Source organism: Diaporthe amygdali (assembly GCF_026229845.1).
Source record: "Diaporthe amygdali strain CAA958 chromosome Unknown NODE_26_length_719862_cov_65_716256, whole genome shotgun sequence".
NCBI lineage: Eukaryota > Fungi > Ascomycota > Sordariomycetes > Diaporthales > Diaporthaceae > Diaporthe > Diaporthe amygdali.
In genome coordinates this window covers 44,340-71,802 of record NW_026517046.1, presented here as the reverse complement: position 1 = coordinate 71,802, position 27,463 = coordinate 44,340, and the positions used below count along the sequence as shown (strand labels likewise).

Here is a 27,463-nt window from a genome sequence, read left to right as displayed (position 1 = left end):
CTCTTGCCTCGAGAGGAAACTCATTGCAACGCGATGATAGTCCTCGAGAGCAAGTGAAACGTATATCCACTGAACCGCGTGAGCGGTTGACAAAACTGGGATCATGACCCCGGAATTTCTAGACTCATAATGTCCCGTTTCTCATAACATCTTTCCCATTTTCCTCTGATGCCAATACTCAAACAGCCTTCCCAGTTGTTGGTGACAAAGAAGCGAACGCGGAATCTGGACTGCAAGCCGTCCCGAGCCCAATCTATGACCATGCTGAATAGACCCGGAGAGATCCGAAAAGGCGCCGTAAATCCACTCCACGGAAGAAGCGTGCTCAGGGTTTCTCAGCTATTGCGCTCAACATCCTCGACCACGGTCGAGACCGAAGTTGCAAACTTGGAATGACGCCCCCGAAAACCTGCCCCAAACTCCTTGCTGAAAACATATGAAAGAATAAAAAGAAATGGGGACAAGCCCCCCTCAGTCCATAATTAAACGTCATGTACAGAGTAAGCTGTAGAAAAAGAAAAAAGAAGCCCGGCTTTTGCGAACGTTGGTAACGACCCTGATACTGTGTTCCTCGGGGTCGAACCCTTTTTTTCAACATTGGAGAGGCGCCTTTAATCCATTGGTTTTGCCATTTGTGAAAATCCCAAGAACGCTGTGGAAAAGTAGGGCTAGGAGCCGGTGAAAGTGGGATCCTATGGAAGCGGCGCATATCGTTTTGGTTGCAATGCCTCATTCAAGTGGCGATATCCAGGTTCAGGAGCCATGGCTTGATCGGGCCAAGTAAAGTGGTATTTAAAAGCCTGGTACAGGAAAAGAAACCTGGGGATAGAAGTGCAGGGAATGATGTATTTGAGGCGGCGGAGGGGCGTACTGCCTGAAAATGTCCCAAAACTGTGGAAATCCAAACTTGGGGGCGCAACTTCCTTGAGAGGCTGGTGGCAGTGGCTGCTGTGCTGGCTGGGAGGGTTCGGGCATGAGTCCGGAGTAGACGTTGTACTGTGGACCACAATTCATCATCCTTGGTTCGGCAGGCGGGAAACTGGCCAGCGATTGAGTGGGCACCGGGATATCTGGGTCCACTAAACAGTCAGGTCGATCCTCATTGTCGAGTCCATCCACGGAGTCATCATCTGAAGTTGCGTCGTCCATGGAGTCATCATCAGATGAATCCCCATCGGAGTATTCATCACTAGAAATGGCGGGGGAGGGAGGGTAGTCGAAGTCCAGAGCTTCGGTGATGCATTCCTCGTGAGCGTGTGGAGAGCATGGCGGTGTTGGCAGAGCTGGCTGCTCAGTGTGCGTAAACCTCGAACAGGCCAGAATCCTTTGCTTCAACGCGGGCAGCGTGATCCTTTGCTCTGGGTCGCGAGTGAAAATACTTCCAAGGATGTCGTTCAGTTCATCTGACACCGGCAGTATGGTCTTGAGAAATCCGGCGCTCCGGGTGAAGGCCCGGTACGTGGAATCCTCAACAGAGGCTTGCTTCCATGGGTTCCGTCCACAGGTGAGGTTCACCAGTATGACTCCTAGGCTCCAGACATCATTTGGGGCGCAATAGTAGAAGGGCCTCCTGGATGAATGGTCCAAGCATTCTAAGAAATAGGAAAATGGTATGGTTAGTTGCTGAACCGGGGACATCGGCGGATCATTTCGTCCTGCGACAAGCTTACCTGGTGACATATAGAAAGTCGAACCACAACCATAGTCGTCGGAACGTTCAGAAGAAGTGGCCAGGCCGAAGTCTGCTAGTTTCACGGTCTCTCCTTGGTCTTTGACGAGGACGTTCTCCGGCTTCAGGTCCCGATGGTAAATTCCACGGCTGTGGCAGAACTCTACAGCATCCAGGATCTGAAGGAAAATCCGCTTGGCCAAGTCATCCTTACCAACATACTGCCCGCATTCTGTAATATTGTAGAAGAGATCACCTTCAGGGCAGTACTCCAAAATGACAAAGATGCAGTCGGGACCGTCGATGATCTTCAACATGGACACGACATTCCGATGGGCGGAAGCGTCCCAGTGCAAACGGATTTCCCTGGTCTGGAAAGCCATTTGTCGTTGATCCAAGGGTGTCCCATCGGCATTGAACTTGCTGAGTGTCTTCACGGCATAGCGGACATTGGTGTAAATGTCGACGGCCGAGTAGACGACTCCATAGGCACCTGTGCCCAGGATCCCGTCCAGCCTTAGCGAGCCCGCCAGGCAACTTCCTAACCTATCCTCAGGGGAGACTGGGACATATCTAGGCAAGGCTGGAGGCGGCGACGGAGGAGGGGACGGGGGGACACGGAAGGGACCTGGAATACCGGACGTGGGGATCGTGTAGTTCTGGCCAAACCCAAGTGGACTCAAAGGAGGAGAAGGAAGGTGGTTGTAAGCTGGCGCTGCGACATGACACATGGTAAAGTGTGGGGTGGGGTCCGAAGTCCTGGAAATGTTCCCTTCTGGCTTGCGAATGGGGCGGTCCAGCAAGACCTAGAGAGCAAGAAAGAAAATCAAGTCGACACAGACGGCATCAATCCAACTGAGGTCCAAAAATCCAAAATTTAGACGGCGGAAGACGCTTGTGTCCTGATCCTAATGTCGGTTCTTGATGGAGGTCCTGGGCCGTCCCTGTGGTGGTTACTGGAACGAGACGAAGACGAACGACTCCCAAGAACGGCAACACTCCGTACGGAATGAATAGGTCGCAAGGTTTGATTCTTCCAAAGTGCACGGAAAGCGGCGAATATCCAATCCTAGGGTCGTTGATGGAGGAGCGAGAGTGGTTCGAAGGTGAGGCGTGATGAAGAATGTTGAAGAGCTTGGAGGTGGTGCAGAGAGGGTGTGGCATGCAGCTGTACGAAGAGGGCTGAGGCGGTAGATATCAGTCTGAGCCTACTTTCATGCCCCAGCTCGTCTCGAAATGAACCTGGTGCACCCTTGTGAGCACAGTACCAATGCCAGAACCCAAGTGACGGTAGCAGGGCACAACCTGGTCCAGACCGGGCAGGGGATCGACCGCCTTGGCTTCTATTCTGGTGTGGGGCACGGAATGGTGGTGAGGTGAACAGCGTTACACTAGGTAAAATGTTGGCACGCCACACGCCCAGGGGTGGAGCACGATGCGCACCCATGGTGGGCTACCCCTTAGACGCACCTTAGATGCACGGGAGCCCGTCAGAATTAGCGGTGGTTCTTGGCTGGCTTCATCACCCATCGCCTAGACTATGGCCACAGATTGTCGCATGCGTTGATGCGATTTACGCCCGTCAGCCTGGAGGTGACGAGGCATTTCAGCGGCCGTGCGGCATGGTTTGGGTCTTTCATTTTTAGAAAGCGGACGGTGAGTAACACTCGTGTGAAGATGACGAGTGTTTGTTCATCGGACTGAACCAATTCCAGCCGCTTGGTTTCTTTGGGATACGCGCGGCAAACGAGAGGCGACGCGATACTTGCCGTCTGCTGGGCTGGTGCAAAAGTCATCTCGTGCTTTGAGACTAGAAGCAATGCCTGCTCGCTGGCAGTGACATCGTACTATCTGTGTGGTCCAGTCTCTGTGGCTGTCGTGCTATTGGTTTTGCTAGAGTTCAGATGAGAATTGCCCAGGATGTCCTCCGTCACTTTGATTGGCCGCTCAGTGCTGTCCGTGGGCATTCTCCTGCCCATGCCCCTGTGGAGTCTGCGCTTGAAGACAAGATGACGCGGTATCTGTAGGGCAAAAGTGATGTGCGAGATAGAGGGTCTGAGACTGATGTTTCCCAGAGCCACTGAGACAACCAGCGGGAAGCCGATGTTTCTGCAATGTCAGACGCCGATGCGCATATCAAAATGGCATGCCAATGCGACAAACGTAAGGTTGTTAGTTGTGTGGCAGCTGAGTGCCCAATTGTGAGGCATGTAGAACGCGGCAACTTGGCCGCTACGGAGCACAGACTGGTCATTGAGTTGAGACCAGTAAGTATGCGGAAAAACAACAACAAAGGCGCGGCTCGACAAACAAGTCGGTCCTCGTAGCGTCTCGGAATAGCAATAGCAAGTCGCAATCGCGATCATACTATCACAGAGGCCGCTGGGATGCTGCTGGCGGGCGCACGTTGAAGGCGCGACTGCATGTTGTCTGTGGCAAAGCTGCCCTGTGCGCCTTAGCTCTCAACGGTGTGCCTGTGTGCCACAGAGGTGTGTGGTACCATTAGCGTCCTTGGGAGATGAAAAAGACACGATAGGCCGTCCGGGCAGCCGAGCCACGATTGGCTGGAACGAGGCGAATCAAAGGATGGGTCAGTTATTGATGGCGCATTGTCATGCAGCCATGTTCGTGAGGGAAGCCTCGTGATGGCACAGGATTGCCAGGGATTTGCTAGGGCCGCAGCTTGCCGAGGGGCGACAAGAAGAAATGAGGCTGCCCAGGTTGTCCCGCTGTGTCTGCTGTGTGTGGAGGGCCCCCCTCCCTGTCTGGTCCCGTCCTTGCCATCTGCGCAGGACTGCGTCGCCTCTCTTCTTCCCCACCCCTCCCCCCTTGCAAAGAGTTTCGAGTGAGGGTGGCACCAGGCTCTCGTGCCAAATCAATCATGCGCATCTTAATTTGACAGGCCTGGCGGGTTATTGACTTTGAGTGGGTCCTGCCCACACCCACGCAGACGGGCGGCAGCCAATCCACCGCAGCCAGGACAGTACATGGGACAGTACCAGCCTCCAGTCTCCAGTCTGGCTGTCTGGGCGGTTTGGCCGCCTCGTGTCGATCACGGAATGGGACAGGGTGTGAGTGGGACTGGTGGCGGCGTGCCATTCGATCGATTTGGTCAGGACCAGCAGGGCCGTGAGTCAATAGAACGAAGGATGGACGAGATGGATGGTTCGGATTTGTTGGCGCCGCAGTAGAGGCTGCAGGTCGACTGCGTGGCCAGCAGGCCCCGACCCTACTGGATGTGCGCCTACTAGTCTGCGTCGCTTCTCAGTCTGTCAGCATTTCGACTCTTTCTGATTGTGTGCCAGTATCACTCCTGCCGTTCCCTGTCGCCCTGTCCGCCCTGTCCTGCCTGTATGGCCCGTCCCCTCCTGGCCCCCCCTCCCCCCTGTTCAAACCTACTCGTCGTCACTGGCAGGAACAGGGCGGCGGCGGAGGCGGCGGCGGGGTGGTGGACCCAGTCAGCGTTGCATCTGCAATCTGTGGGAGGGTCGCATGCATTGGCAGGCGTCGCAGGACCGGCTTCATGCTTGGCCCGGAATGTTTCCTGACGAAGGTTTGGACAAGTTTGAGTCCAAGGCTACTGGCCACAGTATGTTGAGTCAGTCTTGCGCAGGCGGGAAGGAACGAAGTCTGCGATGATGGGCGATGTAGCTCCGATGCTGCTCATCAATGATGATGGCGACGGGTGATGGCGATGGTGATGGTGATGGGGCACCAGACATCCAGACGTCCAGCCTTCTAGCTTGCCCACATACATGCACACACACACCACACCCACGGCACAAGATTGTGCGAGCACGAGCAGCTGCACTAACGTGACAGCAGTTCAGAGTAGACGCAAGCATGTTAGTGCATAATAGCCTGATGGCTAGCCACTGGCTTCTTAGTCATCAGCAGAGCGGGAGGCCACCTCTTTCCAACATTTTCCCGTTCTATTGTACGTACTGTACTGTTCTCCAAGAACGGGCAACAAATGCAAAGGAACAATATTAGCACAGCAATTTCGGCCGCGATGCCCTCCTGGGAAATGCCATCTTTCGTCCCTGGGCCCACTCCCACGTTCGAGTATACATACCCTCCCTACCAGTCTACCATACCATGTATACCAACTAGTGTGTGTACTGTAACAGTGTAATATCCCGATCTGCAATTAGAAGCCATCGATTCAGACGATCCCCTGCGCAAACCGGGGCCCAGCTTGTTTGTCATTTTCCGTGATGATGAAAGACCTGCCCTGAGATATTCGTGTAGGTGCCGCTGACTACCATCTGCATCTCCACCGAGGCGCCAACGGAGTCTCGAGGGAGTGTAGCTAACAGCTGTTCTAGAACCCAACGTGCCACTCGTTCATAATGTGGAGGACAGATCCAATCTTGCAACCCCTGCAGCTCTGCAGCAGACTACACCCAGCTGCCAGCTGCTAGGCCACTTGAGCTGGCTGACTGGGTCCATCCTGCGCTTGCGTATACAATCAACCACACAATGTGCTGTACTATGTAAAGTATTTCGTTGAGTCAACTGCCAACCTGAAACCACGACATGGGACATGGACCAATAGCCCGTAGCTTCCGGCTCCGTCAACCACCAATGTTGGTGAGCGCTTCTGCACGTCTACATGTGGACAACCACCACGTCTCGTCTAGGTCCAAGCATCATCTCCATTCAGCGGCTGTGCAGGCCAAGGTGACAAGGCCGTGTCTGCAATGCAGAAAGAAGCCTTCTCTCGAGGTCGGTCGTCCAATATCTTGACGCCTGTGCAACTTGCAAAACATGTGGCAAGCGAGTGATACGGTAGGCGTCGTATGAACCATCCGACCATCCAACCCGTCCATGCCCGGCCCCCGCATGCAGACTGCCAGGACTGCCCGGAACTATCACCAATAACAAACAGCACACATCCCACCAGACTCTGCAGGGTGATGCTGTTGTGCTATTTTCAGCAGCGGTTGCAACCGCTGCCGGAGTATCTCTCGTCGTCGCCACTGCGGCACGCCTCACGGTGCCTCATGGTGAGACGTGCTCCCAGATCCCTCCAAGGCTTACTGTGTACAATCACGGCATTGGCATCTCATGCAGACCGAAGATCTTTTGAGCTTCATCCGAATCCTTGCCATGACCAGTCCTGTCGCCTGTCCAGCAACGCGAGCCCTGTCGGACCCGGATCTCGCAACTTGAGGATAGGCAATACCAAGCTCGAAATATGGATCTGTTCGGACGGGCATGGCAGTCCTGGCTCGCTTCTCCACAGACAAGTCCACCCTTGACACGGGACAGCCAACAAGACTGCAAGACGACAGCCTGGCCTGGGCTGCACATAGAGGAGCATATTGTAGACTGGGGAGAGTCTGATCTTCACTTCGATTCCTTGGCCGTCAGGAAGCCGGGGATCACGGTTTCGCGACGCTGGACCGGTTCCATAACCCACAGATCATCAAGCGATCATCAGCCACCGACCGGGCCAGGGTCGATGGGATGAGGCTCGTAATCGTGGTCTGGTGCTTCATCTGAACTTGCCGTCGAGGGCTAAGGCTCACCCGAAGGGCCACCCGTGCATGCCGTGTCAAACTGCGACAAGGTGTCTCGCAACCCAGATTATTTTGGCTGTCTGGCTGGACACTAGCCATCCGCAAGTGCTTTCATCCTCCCCTTCGTACGGCCTACCGGTCTGGAGAGCCGCTTTTTACAATGGTGCCCGCCTTGGCGAGCCCGAGCTCAGGACAGCTGCGTCATGCCGACCCGTTTCCTAAACGCCAACCCGTCCTGTCGGAGCTCATGGTGTGGCATCGGAGACCCGTGGACGTGTTGGCTCAGCTCGGCCTATGCTGGCAGCTAATGAATTCGCAGCCTCACGCTGTTCAACCTCACTGCACACCACATACTACCAAGGCGCCGGGAGCTTCTCTCTCTCGCCACATCGTCGAAGTAAATCCACATTTGCAACAAACGCCGAAACACCAATTCTTCGAGTCTCTAATGAGCCGTGCTGCGGCCGATGGTCCTCGTTATTGGCCCGTTTCAAGGCTTCACATCGGTCGCTCAACAGGCAATCTATCCGGGATGTCCAGATGTTCGGGATGAGTTTCTAGAAAGGCATATTCTAGTTCGGAGGTGGTGTCCTTCGGGCGTTTCGTTCCGTCGTACTGAGGGCCACACACCTGACCTTGAAACAAACCCTTGGTGACGACAGGCTCCCCTCAATTCATGCGCGCCGCTTACGTCTTGTATGCTGGCGATCTCCAGCCTTTCCTCGAATCATTTCAGACGAAAGCGGTGAGCAGCAATGCATAAACATCAGAGGAAAAGGCTCCGCAAACCCTGGTGCTGTAGGATGCCCACAAATATCGGCTCCCACGGCGAGTCGGCGTCTCAGGAGCAACAGCGACGTCTGACAATCATGACAATCACGGCATGGGACGATGGTAGACTTCATCCCAGAGATCTACCCTTCGCCGGGGTCTCATCTTGTCGAATCTGGCGAACGGATCCAGGAGGCCACCGTGCGCAACTTGTCCTCTTTCAGTTGACGTGACCCCTGGACAAGCCTCTTGACGGGCCCACCCTGCCGTGGGTTGGGGCTCATATACGTGAGGCAATGCCTTGGGTGATGTCAGGGTCCTGCAGGTCGGGCCTCTGGGGCCTTACTCGACGACGCCTGTAGGATTTGCCCTCCGCCGATACGGTCGGCGAGGTGAAGGCCGCTCGTTTCCTTACTTGCCTGTAGTACCTGGTAACACCATCACCATCGCCATCATCATCATCGTGGGCGTCCCTAGAGGATCATCCCTCCTGCAATTTGGGGGCATGGAGGTCTCACTCATTGTCAGCAAATCGGACACTGTGGTGATAGTGGTGGTGATCCCAGCGAGAGGATGATAGATTGGTCGCTCACACCCTACTGTCGTCACTTCATCTACATCAATCTCGATGGCCACACCCACCCGCTTGAACCCCATCAAAAATAGTGTTTCGTTTCTGGCCCACCAAAGGAGTCAACGTCCCCCCTTCTTCTAGAATTGGCCCTTGTTAGACCACCGTTGCAGTCAACCTGCTTAGCACCGCGCCAACTGAGCATCCACGCTGTCGGGGAAGCTAGCAGACGCACGGCTTGCATGAACGGCCTCTGGGTAGTGTAAAAACGATCCGCACAGCTCCAGGTTTGCACGGCAAGACAGCATCAATTGCCAATTCGGATCTCGATGGCAAATGCTATCTCGTCCAAATGTGGCCTACGAAGCGCACCCACATTTTGTCACGATCCTACCATGCGCTCGCCAAGAGATACCCGAATGAGCTGACCCTGGGTCATGGAGATGGCCACGGTGAAGGCATTCCTAGCGTCTTCTCACAGAGTTCTTCCGGCCACTGTGGGGGTATCCCGTCATTCATCGTCGTGAATGACATCTTAGCTTAATAATTGGTCTGCAAGCAACCGTCCCTGGCTGCTCAGAAATAGGGATCCGCCAGTGGAAAAGCGGAACAGCAGTTGGCTCAGATCAAGTGACCGAACTGGTCTGTCGCTGGGCTACAGGCCTATCAGAAGCTTCTTCCATCCTTCAAAGGATGAGTCTCTGCGTGCGGCGCAGACTCACCTAATGCATTTCGTGCTGATGTAGGGACGGTTATTCACCAACAGGATCCTTCAGTGCCAAGACATCAAGGCCAGCCTTCCACATCCCTCCAATATTCCCTGTCCAATCACAAGCGTAGCAGCTCACACCGATGGCCAGCCTCGTCTGCAGTTGTCGGGCGCACGTCTGACAAGTCTCAAAAGACGCCCGGCGCGTTGCTGAGATCACTTGAGATCGTTGGTGGCCACGAGCGCCGCGCTGGGTGGCTACATGGGGCCCATCATGCGGCCTTCCGAGAAAAGTGCCACTGAGCACGAACCCTCCTTTTCAACTGGCTGGGGACACAGAAAGAACAGAAAGACAGCCACCGGTTACACATGCACGATGGCTATTGACGCGGGCAAGCACGCCGTTGGACAAGTGCCGGTCAGGATGCATCCGCTTTCGTTCAGCTCGTCACCTGTGCTTTTGCGACTCACTCATGCTGGTGGGGTGAATATTGTCGATAGGGCGCTGCAGGATGACTGGTGCGACCCTCCCAAGGCCACTTACAGATGGAATTTTGAGATAGATGCTGCACACAGGATGAGCAGATCTCACGTTGGTGGATCGACTTCTGCTGTCAGGTGGGACGAGAAGTCCCGAGGTAGGATCTTCGCCTCATCTGATGAGAAAGACTGCGATGGAGAAAGATGCACACCCTGTAGCACGGAGCCTACGACGATCCAGCCACCCGAAAAGCTGACCTGTCGCCTTGCACCGAGGTGTGCTCCCACCTGTCCTGTTTGTCTTTGCCCTTCTCGTCTACAGGGCACGCGCCTCTGGCGGACAGCGGTGGAGTGAGTGTTCACCAAGTTTGCGTCTTTGTGTTGCCCGCTCGGTCGCGGGGATCATCAGATTATCAGCTGTGCCTTAATATGGATGGACCTTCGAGACACCCGCATCGACCTGTCTCGTGACTGGTTGGACCTGCAGCGTGGGCGCTTTTTGGAGCTGACGAGGCATTTGCCCTACATCGAAGCAGGTTACATGATGGGGTCTGGAAAGTGTGAATGGAGGCCAACAGCGTCCGTAATAGGTTTGGGGGCATCCCAACAACCCACGGATGCAGAGGACTTTCCTCCCTGCTCCTGAGGTCTCGCGGTCGCCGATGATATTTAGCCGGATGGAATACCTTTCCCCAGAGGGTTTCCCGCCCGAGCGTTACACAACCCAGTCAGCCTCGTTGTGTCTCGGGCGCCTGCTTGACGAACGGCAGCATCAAGTCTCACAGCATTTGCATGTGTGCGTGCCCAGCATGCCGCTGACGAGAATACCGCATGCATGCGCTTGAACCTCCTTGGCCACCACTGAATCCCAGTAGATGGCACGTATACGTATCTCTGACTTGGACCATGAACGTCTTGGACCGCCCCACTGGCGACGAGCTGCTAAGTTCCCTAGCCTCGCTCCAGATTTTGCAACGAGACCATAGCCGATGGCAGGCGTTGATATCGAGCGAGTGTGCCAATGCAGTGGAAAATTCATTCATCGCATGGCGCCTTGTTACAAAGCAAGGTAGGTGTGTAGGTACCAAAAGTGTGAGTGAAATCCCACATTTGAGCGCCGAGGATGATTGCAGCAGACATACTCACCTTCGGCGACTCCATCCGTCAAGGTTTGGAGACATTGATGCCAAGGTTGACGCTGATGAAAACCATGAGACTCCGGGTTCGAGGTGGTGGCAAGGACCCCGAGGCCCCAGGCCGGCACAGGCACAAGGTGGCACGGGACTATGACAATCCAACCCTGATCAAGACGACTCATCGGGCGTAATGTCACTGCCATATGTTTAAATTACAAGGTTGCCGCGAGGCGGGGTGGGCCAATATCAGAGCTCTGCAGAAGGCAAGAACTGCTGACCATGTGTGACTCCAGGCCTATTCCGTGTTCTTGACCTATGTAAGATTCTATCTCACTACTTCAGAGGAAACCAGATAGCAACATGCGTAAATCTAGCAGGAAAGGGGCCCAACGCGAGTGATGTTATCAACCCCTGTTTATCTATTTACTATACACCCATACGACCTTTCTCAACCTTGTCTAAGCAACGCCTGGACCCAAACCAATTCATCGTCGCGATGTCGTTGCCGCAATTTTCTCATGGAAGAAGGGGTGCTTCAGCGCCTCCGCGGGAGTGATCCTTTTGTCAGGGTTGAGAGCGAGGCAACGGTCCAGCAGATCGTGGAATTGATTGAGGTGTTTGGCCTCTGACTCGTCCATGCCGCTCGATGCGGCCAGGAGGCGCGTGCGGAGGTCCCGTGTGGGCTTCACCACAGGCAAGATTCTGATATTGGTCTGTTGGTAGTCGAACACATAGGTTAGTTAGCTCTCAACTCAGACTGCATCTTGCCAAGCGATACAGGATCTTGAAGGATGAATGTGGATGGCATGAAGGATGCAAGTCACATGCATAAGCTCGGAGGGCCTCGAGCGGGTCGCTGCCGCGAAGGATGGCTAGTCATTATGGCGGGAAGCGGAAGCAGTCATCACCGGGACAGCCGGGGGGTGCGTCGATTTGGTGGCTCAGCGGCTACGCAAACTTTTGCTGGCCAAGAGGGTATCTGTGCCCCCTGACAACGTCGGACCGCAGGTCGCAACGCTGGCCTGCCTTCTGGCCGCCCGCACTTGCGGAATGAGGAAGGGAAAGCGTGACAACCCTGCATGAATAACCTTTGAAGGTTTGCTCAGCCTATGGGTGGGTCGCTGGCGTGCGTGGAATCGCGCCGCAGCAGCGCTTAACACGACTCATACCACAACGACAGCAGGCTGGCAGCTGCTCCCGAGTACACAGTGACTCCACGACCAAGCAATCTGCATGACCGCATTTCATGCTATGCCAATGAAAGTGACCGGGGGGGGGGGGGGGTGAACCAAACTTGACGCAACAAGAAAGGGAAGTTGAGGCATACCTTTCCCAAGACCTTATCCCTCTCCTGACTGACAAAGTTACCTATGTCGTCGAAGTGCATTTGCCAGAGCTGACCCCGGCGATAGAGCTTGGCGCTGAATTTGCCCCTGATCTCGATGATGGCCCGGAGCATCTGGTTGTTGCTGTCACCTGTAAATAGAATCTTGCCAGTGTAGAGTTCGTACAGTGTGCAGCCAATGGACCACATGTCGATGGCGTAGTCATTTGGCATTCCAAGAATAATCTCGGGAGCCCGGTAAAATCTACTAACGAGGTACGGCGTGATCTCGTTGTGTGCTGTCGCCGCATCAGTTCGATCGATGGCCGTACCCAGGTCGCAGATTTTGAGGACATTCCGCTGCTCGTTGACCTATGACTTCGTAAGTACATTATTCTGGCATTTGCAGACAGACAGCAGGCTTACCAGAATATTGTCAGGCTTCAAATCCGCGTGGATGATGCTGCATTTTCGCATGTGCGCCAGTGCCAAGAAGATCTGATAGGCATATGCCTTCGTCGCATGGAGATTGATGCCAACGTTGTTGCCGAACTTCTTCAGCACCTCTCTCAAATTCAAGCTGAGATTCTCAAACGCCATGCAGAGATGGCCCTTGTGCTCGAATGAGCGCTCAAACTTGACGATGTGCTTCTTGTTCTCCGGATCAGCCGAGTTGAGTTTCTGAAGGATGGCGATTTCGGTGAAGCCACCCTTCTTCAATGCATCATTGTTCCTCATAATCTTGATCGCAACCAGCTTCTTGGTTGTAATGTCAACGGCCCTGGCGACACCCGAGAACATACCCTTCCCAAGGCTTGACTGGATTTGATAGCGACCGTTCAAGATCTCGCTCGGCCGTATCTTGTAATAACCATCTTTGTCGTCATCCTCTAAGATGCCTCCGCCCTTGCCCGCTTGCAAAGCGGTCGGATCTTCAGTAGGAGCCTTAGCCTTGGGCGCTGACTTTGGCGCAGCGAGCTTCTCCTCGTCGAAGTCTTCTGCGAACATGTCAAAGTCTTCGTCATCTGCATTCTCAGCTTCAGTTGTCTGCATCGGCTCATCTTTGCCTGGTGCATCCACGGACTCGCGGTGACCCTCGCCGTGCAGACCGATGGTGCCATTGCGCATCTCATCCCGGCGCTCGTCCTCCCACATATCGATAGTTGGATCGTAGTCTGCGGCCGAGGGCCCATCTTCATCGGTAGCCTTGACGTCTCCATGGGTGTTGATGAGCTCCCGGTCATTTGCGACAGCAAGAGCCTCTGGGGACAGGCTTCCCTGGGTGCGTCCGGCAGGCGAAGCCGCACCTACCCTGTTAGCGAGTTGCAACAATGTGGTCGTCAAGTCTGGCTTACCGGAAGCAGGGGTCCTAGGCGTCTTCTGCGGCGTGGCCGCTTCGGAAGGTGTCTCGACAGTGTGGTCATGTTTGTTAGCCTGGACAGCCTGGACAAGCAAAGGGGTCGAGGCGCGAGACTTTCTAAGGAGCGCTTCCCGGCGACGTCTTCGCCGCTCAATTTCGGCTTCTTCGTCGAGAGGGGTTGGTGCATCCCAATCTTGGTCTGGCTCTGGCCTCGACTCCTTGGCAGCACCCTGAGAGTCACTGCTCAATGTTAGCTGCTGCCCCACAAATTGGTGGAGAGTGGTGCCGTACTTTATGTGCAGATGCGATGTACCCTCAGCCATGCGCTCATCCGTAGCACCTTGATCAAATTTAGCATCTTCTTTAGAAAGAGATTTGGCTCCAGCCTCAGGGGACCGCTTAGATGCGGTGTCATCCCGTACTTGCTTAGCAGTTTGTGCACCGTTCCTGGTATTTTCAATCTGCTCGCCTGGGCGATTCCGGCCAGGGCTGTCAACATCCCATTTGCCCCGCTGATGCCTGTCCCTTCCATCGCCTCGATTGTGCCTGTAAGGGGATGGGCTCCGGGTCCGGGGTCGCTTGTCAGCCCGCCCATAGTCGCGATCGCGGTTGTCGTATCGAGAGGCGCCGGAAGGACGATCTCTTGAGTCATATTGGCGGTGACCGGATGGACGATCCATAGTCTCATAACGTCCCCGAGACGCCGGACGGTCTAAATCCTCGTACGCGTGTCGGCTACGGGGTGGCGGGCCGTCCTCGTAGTGGACCCTGAAATGTCGTGGATCGGAACCGCCTCTGCCCCCTTTGTGGTACGTATCGCGGTCATCGTCGCGGGATCTCTTGTAGCCACGGGGCGAACGGGGCTGTCGAGAACGATAGTCGCCTTGATCGGGAGAGCGGGTGTTACTGATTTGGCTTCTGTCCTGACGGTCAACACCGTTTCTCTTAGTCTGAGGCAGTGGAGTTGCCTTGGAAACCTCAACTCCGTTTTCCCTGATCTCGCCTTCGTCGGAGCTAGACATGGTGACGAATGGGGTCCGACCGGATGTCAGATGCTCTGAGATGTTGCTGAAGAGACGAGGATGATCCTCTAGCTTTGTCGTGAGACAAACGCACGTGTCAGTCAAATTTGATGTAATCTCTTAGCAGCAAACAGGAAATAGAGGCCAACCGGATCAATCCTGTCAACTCTTCGTGGACTCAGGACATGGTCCGGAGCGATCGCTGCTGGTTGAAGCAGGAAGAGTAGCTGTTGCGCAGTTGTCGGTGACGAACAATGTTGAGTCAGGAAAAGAGGTGGTTGTGGATGGCAGACATCATCATCCGTTCAATTTGGCCATCGACGACCGAATCCAAGCCAGGCAAGGACGTTGTCTGGCTGAGTCAGTCGGATCCGCGGTCTTATCGATAAGTGACGAATTAGTGCGACCGGGGTTGCCCAGAATCCAGAATCCACTTGGGCACCGCTGCCACCCGCGTGGGTAGCCTATAACTCAAAGAAGAGGGCCCTCGCCGCTTACTTTTCTCTCCCTCACCAACACCCGTTGATCACCTTCGCCACAACACATTTAAGGGCTACCCGCATCCGTTTGCCAGCATAGTCTAATCCTCTTCGACAACTTTCACATCCAGTCAAGCAAGATGGGTGGCGCTGACAGACAAGGTTCGCATACTCGGATCACCACCCTTTGCATCCTAGCCAGATAAATTGTAATGTCTTCTGACTCCCGGAAAACAGGCGGAAAGGCCAAGCCCCTCAAGGCTGCTAAGAAGGCAGCCAAGGACCTCGACGAAGACGACTTGGCTTTTCTCGAGAAGAAGAAGGCTGGTACGTCTTGCCCGCCAGCACTGACTCTCTGCTCCCATGAAGGATCATGACTGCTGACGCCGTGGATGTAGACGAGAAGGCGCGCAAGGAATTGGCCGCGAAGGCTGGTGGAAAGGGACCTCTTAACACTGGAGGTCAAGGAATAAAAAAGAGCGGCAAGAAATGAGCCAACATCAAACCCGGCGTTAATACGGTCTCCGAGACCCAGCAACGAGACACGTTCATAACGAGCACACGACAGGGAAGCAAGACCGTGAGAAGCATAGCGGAGTACAACCTTGGGTGGTGGATCTACAGCGAGAGCGCCGCCCATAGATTTGAAATTATAATATGTCTCGTTCGAGGGGCAATCAATACAAACAACGGGTCTCACCTGCGCGAACCTTCCGTGGTCGAGTTGTGGCCGGGTCCCGTTGTCCGGCCTTTCTGACCCCGTCGCCGCTGAGAATGACCTCGCTAGGACCTCCAATAAGGCCACTCCTGCTCATGTCCATGGGCAAGCTCCATGATGATGACAATACAGTCTCACTAGTACTTCACATGAAGGGGACTGCCTCACGACGGTCCGCATTAAAAAAGTGTATCGAGGCTCCGCTGGGTATGCGATCTTCAGGGTCCAACACGGCCGTACAGTGTATATACTGTAGCGGCTAGTGGTACCTAGCACACCAACAGCACCTGGAAAAAGGTCTGGTGGCATGATTATAGCGGATCATGCACAGTGTCAATTGTCTCGGCAGTGGGCTATCCACCTCGGCAGCCTGATCCAGTCCTCCAAGCTTGTTGACCTCGGGAGGCAGGATTGAATTGAATGAACCCAGCATGTGCAAATACCAAATCCCAACAATCAACAAAAAAGGCAAAAGTGAGGCCACATGACACCACTTAAACTCCTGATTTAATATGTAAGGCGAGGCAGTACAAGCTCTGGGATTCTCAAAAAAAGGAAGAGAAAAGAAAGAGCAATTGCACAGTCATTTTCGCCAGCATCAAGTTGAACAGCATACAACATAACACCCCCCCCCCCCAACCCAAAGATGACAGTCAACACGGGCGAGGCAAGCGTGCGCCGGCGCCGTCGTGGTTCCTCGAGCTCCAACGATGGTCAAGACTCCAACGGCCTCCTGGATACTGTCAAGAATGTGGAAGGCAAGATAGAAGACGCTCTTCTTTGGGCTTGGGATGAACTTCCCGACTGGCGCAAAGACAACGCCTTCATTCATACCGGCTACCGACCCACAAGCAACAGCTACCGCTTATCCTTCGCGAGTATTTTCTCTATTCATAGTACGTATGATCATAAAACCCCAACTTAGGCCCCATTATGGATTTATTAACACGGTGCAGATGAAACTGTCAATGTCTGGACGCATCTCCTCGGCGCCATCATTTTCTCCACGCTAGGAGCCATTGCGTACTCATTCTACGAGGCCATCATTGCGCCACGGTATGCTACTGCCACCTGGGAAGATTGGCTCGTCTTTGGCTGCTTTTTCATGGGCGCTTTCTTATGCCTTGGGATGAGCGCGACTTACCACGCGATCTGCAATCATTCGCCGGAGGTGGCCAAGTGGGGGAACAAGCTCGACTACACGGGTATCGTGTGTCTCATTATGGGCAGCTACATGCCCGCGTTGTATTATGGCTTCTACTGCATGCCCAAGCTGATGGAGCTTTATCTCAGTCTGGTGAGTGCCCTTCCTACCGCTGCTGCCATGGCCCCCCACAAGTTGAAGTCTACTGCTCGGGGCGCCATGTGTTCTACAGAATTGCACTTGTGGAACTACTGACACATATTTCAGATCTGGGTCTTGGGCCTGGGATGTCTCACCGTCTCCTGGTTCGAGCACTTCCGCACGCCGGAATGGCGACCGTATCGTGCGCTCATGTTCGTCGCCTTGGGTGTATCCGGAGTGGTCCCTATCATCCACGGCCTGACGATATACGGTTACGAAGAGCTGAACGAGCGTATGGGCCTTGCCTGGGTTTCCTTGCAGGGTGTCTTGTACATTTTGGGAGCCTTCCTTTACGCCCTGAGATGGCCTGAACGGAGTTGGCCAAAGACCTTTGATATATGGGGCTCTTCACACCAGATTTTCCACATCCTGATCGTGCTTGCTGCTGCTACGCATCTGTATGGGATGACTAAAGCATTTGATTACCATCATGGACCGTTCGGAGCAAGGTGTTAGAACATTGTATAGACAGGCATAAATAGATTCCTTGTATCGTTCGGGGTATCTCATTTCTACTAAGAACTATTGTCTATCGATTTTGGCAAGGCTTTTGTCACAATGTCAACGTCCACTAATGATGTAGGCTATTCTCCGACCCCAAGGTCCATGATCTTCACCAGCCCCGATCCCAGTGCGGCTGCCGCCCACCAACCATACTCAACATTAGGATTCCACGCCGCCACCACGACCCTCGTCCTTGCGTCGTGGACAACAGCCCTGGTCTCGTCCAACAGTTTCGAAAGAGCCTTGCCCTCCCCCTTCGTTAACCCATCGTCCTCGTCGTCCGTATCCATGTCGCCAGCATCTAGGGCTTTCTTCTTCCCCTTACCCTTGGACTTCCTCCTGTTCGCTTCATTTCTCTTCTTGTTCTGCTCCCTCACGTATTCCGCGCGGGGGTTGCTGTTCATCTCCGGTAAGAAACCCTGTAGGATCCTTGCCGCACCACGGAGGACCTCGCCCGGCTGCAGCGGGATGCTGCCGAGCTTGGCCGCCGGACGGAACTCGTGCTGTAGGACCTTGAGCTTGTAGATGGGGTCTCCTCGGTCCTTGAGCAGGATGCGCAAGGGGTTTATGGCCCACAGGCTGCCGTCCGCGCAGCCGACCAGGGTGAAGGGGTGGGTCTTTCCGGACGCGAGGCACATGGGCGGGCTGGGCGTCGTCATGAGCGTGCGGCTCTGCATGTAGTAGCGGATGTGTCCCCAGCCGATGATGGTGTTGTGCGGGATTGGGGCTGGGTGCATGCCAAAGAAGCCTTGTAGATGGTCGTTCCAGTCCACGAGGTTGTTCTGGAAATTGACGGCGCCGACCATTGGAATATAAGTGGTCTCGGCGCTGGGTAGATTGAGGTCGGTCACAGTTGGGCAACCGCCCACGGGTGTGGAGGCAATGTGGTAGGGGTATGAAGGAAAGCCGCTGGCGATGTCGAGAATATAGCTGATGTGGACAGATTTCCGCATTAGCATCTGCCGAGGATAAATAGACCAGAGGCTGATTGAACCGTCGGTGTGGCCCAAGCAGAGGCGGTTGATGTTGACCCAGGTGAGAGAGGTTGCGAGAACCATGTACTCATCCGTGAAGCCAAGGGTGGCGACGGGATTTGTGACCCATTCTTGGAGACAACATCAGCAACGAATAAAAAGGACACATTTTTGGAATGTTCTACCAAGATATGTACTCACCATAATTTATTTCTTCCGAAACCGGTTTTGACACCTCCACGACGCGAACTTGGCCATCACTACACAAGACGGCAAGCAGCCCGACTTTTGAGTTGTCAGGCAGAGGGACGGGACACCACTGTAGTCGCTTTGGTCGACCCCAGTCGAACCAAAGATGATGCACCAAGCGGGCGTGGCCACCGTCATCTTTGTGACATGGGATCGACCATATCTGGATACTGCCCCTCTTCTTCTCTTCTGGGTCTTCTTCTGATGACCGCGACAGCTTGAGCTCTTGGTCTGAGTGCGGAACCGTACATACTGCCAGATACTGCTCCTGATATCCCGTTACCGGCGCCCAACCGATGCCTAGGGGTAAGCCGCCTGTATCCAATAGCCAACCCCTAGCAGGCGTAGCATGCTGTAAGCTTGGATCGATCGCGTCGAGCGTCTGTCCAGATTCCAAGACAGGATGCCCAAAACCATAGCTCGCTCGCGCCTGTTTTTGGTCGTTGAAGGGGCCCAAGAAACAAATCAAGCTATCTGAGGCTGGCTTGAACATCTCGACGTGATCCGGCCGGATTTTGCGTGAGCGCTGTAGCTGCTTGGCAGCACGGCACTTCTCATACCATGTCCTCGCCCAGTGTCTCTGTTTCACCTCGTAGTCCTCGGCCAGCCAGGGACTCTGCATGACACCACCTCTGCCGGTGTATGACTTGTTAGGCAGCACCTGGTTCATAAACCATTTTCTGAGCATACCTCTTGCGATTGTGATGCGTGCCACGTCAGGTCCGTAGAGCATGGTGAGAAGCTGGTGGCCCCGGGTCCATCGCTTCAAGGGCCCGTCGTACACTCTCGTTTTCCGCAGGTCCGTCGGGTATGGAGGCACGCCATGAACGGTCGCACGCTTGGGGAGGTTCTTCTTCCACCTGCCTCTCCCTCTTGGAACCCTGCTGTGAAGCTTGCTGGTTGTGCCGTCATCGTCCTCGGAATTGACGCGGATAATGTCATCGCCATCGACCGCGTCAGGCTCCTCTGCATCGCCCAATGGCTCTTCATCCTCAGCAGCCTCATCATGCACATCCTCTTCGTCCTCGTCCTCGTCACTTCCGCCTTGTCCTTCACCGGCATCTTTCGTTACATCAAAGTCAACATCATCGTCCTCATCAGCATCCAGGACCTCAGCCGGGCCCTCCGTATCTTCGTCCGACTCGATGCCATAAGTGTCAGCAAAACTGAATCGTTTGGATTTGTTGGCTTTGCGAGTGCGCATTTTGAGGCTTGAAGAAAGCGGATCGGCCGAGGTGAGACAGCGTTTCTACCACAAACGGGCGTGGCATTTTAGCCGAGTTGAGATCCACAAATCGAAGTTCGAAATTCTGAATGCCTTTCCAGCGCGGACCTGATGGAGTTGAGGTTCCCAGGAATGCCGCTACACGTTGGCACTAGCGCCCAGCCCGGGCGCCAGGGGTAGCTCTGCAGCGCCTCAGCAGCCCTAAACCTTCACGGCCCCACATGCTCGTGTGGAACCTGGCGGTCTCGCTTTGCAGAGTGCGACCTTACCTTCGATGCTTGTTTGACCTCAACTACGCTCTTTGGCGCCCCCTGAGCACGAGGTCACTCTACCCCAGGTTTCATTGGCCATTGAACTCCTTGCAAGAACGAATTTTCTCAACGCCCATATAACTATTTTGAGGACAGCAAACTCTGTGAGGGAAGACCACTGCAATGCTGTGTTGAAAGATGGAGCACAGAGATGGGTGCATTGGAGTACATTCGCCCATGGACAAGTACCTGAATACCTCAACACTGGGCTGATTTGTGGCAAACATAAACAGCCACACGATGTGAGAGTCTTTCCACCTGGGATCTGTTCAGTCCAGTGAGAATCTTTCTCAAAGCCATGCACACTACGCGCTGGACATGAAGCTCTGTTGGCAAACCTCCTGTCCAACACAAAGTCTGGGCCAGTATGTAAATTGGCAGTGAATATATTACAGGGAATTAGCCGCGAAACAGGTTCTACGTATAGGTTGTGGTCATGCCTTATCATGATGTTATTTCGGAGCAGCGAGTACGGAAGACGCTGTCTCCTTGCAATGCGCAGAGGGGGCTAGCTGTCTAGTCTCTATTCAACAGCCTGGACCAAGTGTTCAGCTTCTATCTTGGCTGGCTCTAGGAAGTCCTCAGTGGCTACTTGACACGCAATGTACATCAATTCACATCTTAGAATGAAGCCTTGAGCTCTGCGGACTTGGACAGAGCAATGTTAAACCCTCATTTCCAGAATATCATCTGTAAATCTCTGGAGAGTCACTCAAGCCTTGTAGAATCAAGAGGCCGTATCCAGAGACTGTTGCTAAAACAAACGGCACGACTGTTTCGTCATTTGTAGGTACAACATACAGAAGCAATCGTGAATGACTGTATATAGCGTGTTTAGTCAGTCAAATTTCATGCCATGGGCTAATATACAAGATTGCGATATATGGCAGATGTAGCACTAAAGAAGAGGAGTCGTGGGACACCAGGGCGGGGAAAGCACGGCACTTGAGCTTGGGGAATGTTGCGAAGACGTGCCCCTGCATAGAAGATGCAATCCCAAGCTGAAATCGAACAGACTTGAAATATATCATACTGGCATTTTCAGTGCGAGTTGTGGGGGACTGGCCACGTATGGAGGGTTCTTGACGTCGGTGCTCGGTCTTCCGTCGGAAGAACCCACCAAGGTCGAGAGACAGTCAGTCCGCATTCCAACACAGACCCGCGGATCTGAACCCCTGTGACCGCAGATTTCGAGGATTCCCCAATCAATTAGTAATGTTCGCTTCTTCGTTTAATCATTTACCGATTATGTGAAAAGGCAGCTGCGGCCGAACATGCTTCATTATCACAGGTCGTCAATGACGGCGACTGTACTGGCTTGCCTAAGAACCACCCCGAAAACAGGAACAGTGGAGACTCACCGGCAGTGATCTACATCTTGGTTATTGGCTGGGTTTGATTGGTACTTGCGCAGCTAGTCAAATGCATCATGCTCGGGAAACCTGAGGCACCCGAGAGAGCGGACGGAAAGCCTGTGTGTTGAGAAGCCAATCACTCCCAATGTCACTTAATCAACGTCTTAAGGACCTTAGACTCTCTAGCCACGGAATTTCCGATTTCACCGGAACAAAAATTACAGTCTCGCGGGAGACCGAATTTTGAGCCTGGTGGAAATGAACAGAACAAATAAACCTCTCACGAATCACTGAACACTATCGAACGACGTGGTGAGTGTTCGGTAGCCATAGTGCGAGTAGCCACATAAGTACATCCAGACGTATAACCGGGCCCAAGATGAGACTTGAGTGGGGCTCGTCAGGTCCCCAATATATCCAAGTTTCTACTTGTAGTCAAGTCTTTGAGGTCGAGAGTGCACAGCATCGGACGAGACTTAGTGCCGAGCACCGTCAGCTGCATAAAAGGTGACATCGCCTTCATCGCCTATAAAACCTCGCGTCGTCCGTAGGGTGCATTTAGAATTAAACTTGGCCTGTATGCTTGAGCTTTCACCCAATCAATAGGGGCAGTGGATGTTTCTCCAAAGACCCTTTACCCCCAAGCCTTCAAACCTTTCGTGTTTTGCTTTGTTCTCTACTAGAGCCTGCTCGTCACCCATCATCTCAGGCAGGCCGACAGTGCTCAGAATCATGAACGACCTCCGCATACTCATCGAAGCTACGAGCACCTCAGGGCTAATTCTGAGGTGTATAGCAGCTCTAGCGGTAACAACGATCATTTACTCGTTGATCCGAGCCGCAATCTCCCCGTTGAAATCCGTGCCGGGGCCCTTCGCAGCACGCTTCAGTCGACTTTGGTATCTGCAAAAGGTCTGGACTGGAGAGCTCCCACGGTTGAACGCCGATTTGCACCGCAAATATGGCCCAGTGGTGCGTCTGGCACCAAATGAATACTCACTCGATGACCCCGCTGCTATCAAGACTATCTATGGCCTGGGCACGACGTTTACAAAAGGCCCCTGGTATACAGCGAGTGGGCTGCCTTTTAAAAAGGACTGGAATATGTTCCAGATGCCCGAAAATGATAAACACATTGAAATCAGGAAGAAGCTAGCAGGACTATAGTGCGTTCATTTCCCATCCTCATACTCAATCAGTCGTGCGTGAGACAGGGCAAGTTCCGGAATATTTCCGAGAACTTGCTTCCGAGAGTGCCGGTTTGCTGACAAGATAGCGAATAGTACGATGTCGTCACTCCTCAAGATGGAAGTACAGGTTGACGAATGCATAGCCTTAATCGAGACCAGGTTTCGCGAACTTGCTCGGTAAGCACTATTGAAGGAAGATCATTGCCGGAATACATTCCCGTTCAAACGAATGGTTCTTAACAGTTCGGTGCACTCATGTAGGGCTAGTGCTGCTCTCGACCTGCAGCAGTGGATGCAATGCTATGCTTTCGACGTTATTGGGAACATAACGGTAAGATTAGTTTTATCTACTACTACATACCAGAGGAGCCCTCAAGTGACATCTACAAGCTAATGCAACAAATGAGATTAGGTAGCAAAACGCTTCGGCTTCCTCGATGCTGGAAAAGACGAGATGAACCTGATCCAGTCCTTGGACTTCTTCCTTGTGTATGCCGCCCGCGTTGGCATCTATCCAGAATTGCACAAGTATCTGTTCATATATGGGGCCGCAGGGGCTCGAGCAATGATAAAGATTATGAAGTTTGTTCGGGAAGAAATGAATCATTATGCGGCGGACAAGCCCATTGGTGATAACTTTTTCCTGGCACGAGCCCTACGATTGCACAAGGAGAAGCCCGAATACTTCACAGACACTGAAGTGTACAACACTACCGCGGCAAATATTAATGCTGGTAGCGATACGACAAGTATCAGCCTTACTGCCGTGATGTGGAATTTGTTGAAGCACCCTGAGGCGTTCGCCAAGGTACGAAACATCATATTGCTGCCACTACTACTGATATTTAAGTACGTTTGGCCATCAAGCTAAAAGAGACTGAATAGCTACGAGCTGAGATCGATGAGATGATTGCGAATGGAGACATCACCGAGAGTGTTACCTTCAGCGACACTCAGAAAATGCCTTACCTACAGGCAGTCATCAAAGAGAGTTTGAGAATACATCCTGCAGCGGGCTTGCCATTGCAGAGGGTGGTTCCTAAAGGAGGAGTTGAGCTCGCAGGCCAATTCTTCCCTGAAGGGGTAAGTATCTAGAGGCTTGACTGTTCTCTGCCCCTTGACCCTCTCCAGCTGCCTTGTCATCGTGAAAATGCGCAATCTAGGCCGTTTGCCTTTGCTGACTAGACATATGAAACCCAAGACATACGTGGGCATCAATTCCTGGGTCGCACATCGCAATTCCGAAGTGTTCGGCGAACGTGTCGATGACTTTCGGCCGGAAAGATGGCTCACTGGCGACGAGGAGACAAAACGCAAGATGGAGCGATACTTTCTTACGGTGCGTGGACCTTGTTTACACATCTTCCCCGGGTTCTGCGACGCCTACCATATAGCATTTCTAACGGTCTCACTTTTTTAGTTTGGACACGGAGCGAGAACATGTTTGGGTAAGAATATTTCAATGATGGAGATGTGCAAGCTGATTCCACAATTGGTGCGCAAGTTTGACTTCAAGCTGGAAGACCCAAATGCGCAACTTAAAACGTACAATGCGTGGTTTGTGAAGCAGGCAGACTTGAAGGTGACAGTGAGAGAGAGGCGGCACTGAGTCATGTTCTCGACTTTTATGAGGCAAAGAACAGGTAGCAGATTGGTCAAACGATTCCATATTGCTCGGTCGACCTAGCTGCCATCACAGTTGTTCGCGTGAGCTTTTCAATCGTTCAAACCCCTCAAGACCTCCGTGTCTTATGTGAACATAGCCATGTTTTTATTGTCCTGTCCGTGGCAAGGAATTGTTTAAAACGACATACTCTCAACATACGACGTACGACACATATTTCTGATACCATGAGCGCCTCTCGTCACTTCGCCGAACCGATTTCTAGATGAACTGCTCAGTGTAAAAGTCGTGATTGCAGCCACTTCTTGGGCAAGACGAGCTAGGAAAAACTAGGCTGGATTTCAGAACTTCGCAGAGCATTACCATGGTGAAGCTGGGTCTTGCAAAGCCGTGCAAAGCGGAAGAAACGCGCGGCTATCTCGAGTGCTTTAATAACATCACAGCAAATTTCACCAGCTAACAAAGAAAACTCAGCTGAGGTCTCGGCCCGACAAGCGTCGGTGGCAAGCTTTGAGGCTGAAGCAGCCTTTCCTACTTGGAACAAGCGTTGGGCCCTAAAATCTTAAGCTCAATTCGTCAGAGCGTGCTGCTATTCGAGAAGCGGCTTCGGAAATGGTGCTAACGTACAAAAGTTAAACTTTGGCTGATAACGCCATTTTACCCGGCAAACGCGCCATGGAATGTCAAAGTTGAGGAGACATTGAGGGACGAGAAACAAGCAGCTCAGAATGCGCTTCAATAAATAATACATATAAGTCGAGAAGTCTGAATTGATCCCACTGGGGCTGAAAAGCAGCCGATCTCCTGGTCAATCCAACCGCTGTTTTGGAGCTGCTATCGAGCCCCAAAATTTTCGAGTTCCAGATTCACCATGTCTCCACCGACCACGCAAAAAGATGAGGAAGCCAAGGCAGACATTACCGGTCATGTGAATGTCTTTGATGCCTCAAGTGATGAGATTAGCTTCACAGCCTTGGTCGCTGAAGGTGAATTTCTCAATGGCTTTTTTTATATATTGTATCACCGAATATACTGACGAGTACTCAGACCACAAGCACGATATAAAACTTAGAACCATGACTTGGCAAAAGGCCGCCTGGCTTCTTGCTGGAGATCAAGTGTGCCTAGCTATAATGGCTCAGTCATGGTCTCTGAGCGTCTTGGGATGGGTCCCTGGGCTCCTCACCATGTTTCTTGCAGGCTTGTTCTTCTGGATTACCAGCATAACAATGCACAAGTATATAATGAAGCATCCGTACGCATTCGCATTTCCCTTTGCCGATGTCCTCTTGGTTCTGAAGGAACTCACGCAAACCTTGGTTCGGGCTGTCCAAGATGAAGCTAATACTTGGGAATTTCTACAATAGTCATATCAAGGATATCTGTGACTTCGGGTTTCAAGTATTTGGGAAAAGCCGACTTGCATACGAATTCAGTGGCTGTATGCTGCTTGCGAACAACATCCTTCTCATCGGCTTCCATGTCCTCACTGGCGCCAAGGTGATCAATACCCTTTCTGATCACTCGCTGTGCACTGTCGACTTTTCAGTGATCGTCACAATTATGGGCATCGTCATGTCTATTCCACGAACGCTTAAGCATGTCTCTTTTATGTCCATGTTCTCAGCAGCTTGCATGGGGATTGCAATTCTTCTCTTCCTCATCTTCGCTGGCATTGAGCCTGCTCCTCTCTACGGTTATAATGGTGACTATCCTACTGCCGGCCCTGTCAAAACTTGTACGTAGAAGCTCCTGCCTGGCACAATATCCTGTCTACTTTTCTCTTGAGTGGTTGAAAGAACTACCTGAAATCTTAAAACCAGTTGCTAACCAAAAGCAGACGCATTTCCTCCCGCGGGCACAACCTGGGTCGCATGTATGAATGCGGTTCTGAATATCACCTTCCTCTGGGTCCCTCAGATACTTTTTCCCACCTTTATTTCGGAGATGGAGCACCCCGAAGATTTTCCCAAGTCCCTTGCTGTTCTCACAGGCATTTCAGTCATACTCTTCATCGTTCCTCCGGCCATCGGATTCAGATACCTCGGGCAGTACGCTACCGCGCCAGCGTTCGGCTCGCTTGGTGTCGTTGCATACAAAAAAGCTTCTTTTGCGTTTGTAATTGTTCCGACCCTCGTGATTGGTGTTATTTACGCCAACGTGACGGCAAAATTTATCTACTTCCGTCTGATGGGCAAATCGCGGCATGCGCACAGCAACACACTTCTCGGCTGGGGAGCCTGGATTGCAGTCATGGTTGGTATTTGGGCTATTGGATTTGTTTTCGCTGAGATCATTCCCAGTATGGGTGATTTCCTGTCCCTGCTTGGTGCTGCTTTTGACTCCTTCTTTGGTTTCATTTATTTTGCCGTTGCGTACTGGCAGCTATATAAGGGCAATCTGTTCTCTGGGGCGGGAAGGTCATTATTAACTTTGATACATGTTATTGTGTTTTTCGTTGGATTATTTTTGCTTGGCCCTGGTCTTTACGCTGCTGTGGAGGCAATAATTGCTGACTATTCAGGGGATACAAGACCTGCGTTTAGCTGTGCCAACTTGGCCATTTGATGGCAGTTTTGACGATAACGTCGTGCTAGCTACAAGACCGGATTCGGATTGTCATCTATTGATACATTAGTAGTATCTAGTCTACTGAATCTCAGATACCCGTATTGAAGAATAAGCTTTCCATGTTTCCCCCCGCCTGAATGAATTGATGCTGAACTGTTAGATGTTATTCCCTAGCAGCAGGCTCTGACCTGAGGTAAGCGTCACTTGCGAGTCTACTGCAGCAGCAAGAAGATTCCGTTGGTAATCTTATGAATGCAGCCGAAGCAGTTTTATTTCGGATCGTAGAGGTGTTGATGTCGAAGTCGGCGTGTCTCAAATGTCACGGATTTGAGTAGCGGTGATTATGATTCG

The 27,463-nt window shown here is 52.8% G+C and overlaps 8 protein-coding genes across 8 annotated transcripts; 5 read left to right on the top strand and 3 right to left on the bottom strand.

The window, feature by feature from the left end:
- Positions 1-792: 792 nt before the first annotated feature.
- J7T55_010069 (uncharacterized protein) lies at positions 793-2,400 on the bottom strand (the record flags this gene model as incomplete). The annotated part of the gene is made up of 2 exons (XM_053131255.1): positions 793-1,592; positions 1,671-2,400. 2 exons carry the CDS (start codon positions 2,398-2,400, stop codon positions 793-795), a joined length of 1,530 nt encoding a protein of 509 aa, XP_052990495.1.
- An 8,448-nt stretch (positions 2,401-10,848) lies between these two features.
- Positions 10,849-11,052, top strand: J7T55_010068 (uncharacterized protein; the record flags this gene model as incomplete). The annotated part of the gene is made up of 1 exon (XM_053131254.1): positions 10,849-11,052. The coding sequence occupies one exon, from the start codon at positions 10,849-10,851 to the stop codon at positions 11,050-11,052; it is 204 nt and encodes a 67-aa protein (XP_052990494.1).
- Positions 11,053-11,346: 294 nt separating this feature from the next.
- J7T55_010067 (serine/threonine-protein kinase prp4) lies at positions 11,347-14,567 on the bottom strand (the record flags this gene model as incomplete). The annotated part of the gene is made up of 4 exons (XM_053131253.1): positions 11,347-11,574; positions 12,189-12,557; positions 12,612-13,492; positions 13,541-14,567. The coding sequence occupies 4 exons, from the start codon at positions 14,565-14,567 to the stop codon at positions 11,347-11,349; spliced, it is 2,505 nt and encodes an 834-aa protein (XP_052990493.1).
- Positions 14,568-15,186: 619 nt separating this feature from the next.
- Positions 15,187-15,539, top strand: J7T55_010066 (uncharacterized protein; the record flags this gene model as incomplete). The annotated part of the gene is made up of 3 exons (XM_053131252.1): positions 15,187-15,208; positions 15,284-15,373; positions 15,445-15,539. 3 exons carry the CDS (start codon positions 15,187-15,189, stop codon positions 15,537-15,539), a joined length of 207 nt encoding a protein of 68 aa, XP_052990492.1.
- An 871-nt stretch (positions 15,540-16,410) lies between these two features.
- Positions 16,411-17,565, top strand: J7T55_010065 (uncharacterized protein; the record flags this gene model as incomplete). The annotated part of the gene is made up of 3 exons (XM_053131251.1): positions 16,411-16,660; positions 16,721-17,061; positions 17,176-17,565. The coding sequence occupies 3 exons, from the start codon at positions 16,411-16,413 to the stop codon at positions 17,563-17,565; spliced, it is 981 nt and encodes a 326-aa protein (XP_052990491.1).
- Positions 17,566-17,693: 128 nt separating this feature from the next.
- J7T55_010064 (uncharacterized protein) lies at positions 17,694-20,040 on the bottom strand (the record flags this gene model as incomplete). Its single annotated transcript, XM_053131250.1, has 2 exons — positions 17,694-18,718; positions 18,789-20,040. 2 exons carry the CDS (start codon positions 20,038-20,040, stop codon positions 17,694-17,696), a joined length of 2,277 nt encoding a protein of 758 aa, XP_052990490.1.
- A 2,419-nt stretch (positions 20,041-22,459) lies between these two features.
- On the top strand, positions 22,460-24,526 carry J7T55_010063 (uncharacterized protein; the record flags this gene model as incomplete). Its single annotated transcript, XM_053131249.1, has 7 exons — positions 22,460-22,893; positions 23,011-23,094; positions 23,179-23,248; positions 23,330-23,725; positions 23,803-24,000; positions 24,119-24,256; positions 24,422-24,526. 7 exons carry the CDS (start codon positions 22,460-22,462, stop codon positions 24,524-24,526), a joined length of 1,425 nt encoding a protein of 474 aa, XP_052990489.1.
- An 886-nt stretch (positions 24,527-25,412) lies between these two features.
- Positions 25,413-27,087, top strand: J7T55_010062 (mino acid transporter; the record flags this gene model as incomplete). The annotated part of the gene is made up of 5 exons (XM_053131248.1): positions 25,413-25,527; positions 25,589-25,796; positions 25,909-26,279; positions 26,382-26,961; positions 27,066-27,087. The coding sequence occupies 5 exons, from the start codon at positions 25,413-25,415 to the stop codon at positions 27,085-27,087; spliced, it is 1,296 nt and encodes a 431-aa protein (XP_052990488.1).
- Between the last annotated feature and the right edge of the window lie 376 nt (positions 27,088-27,463).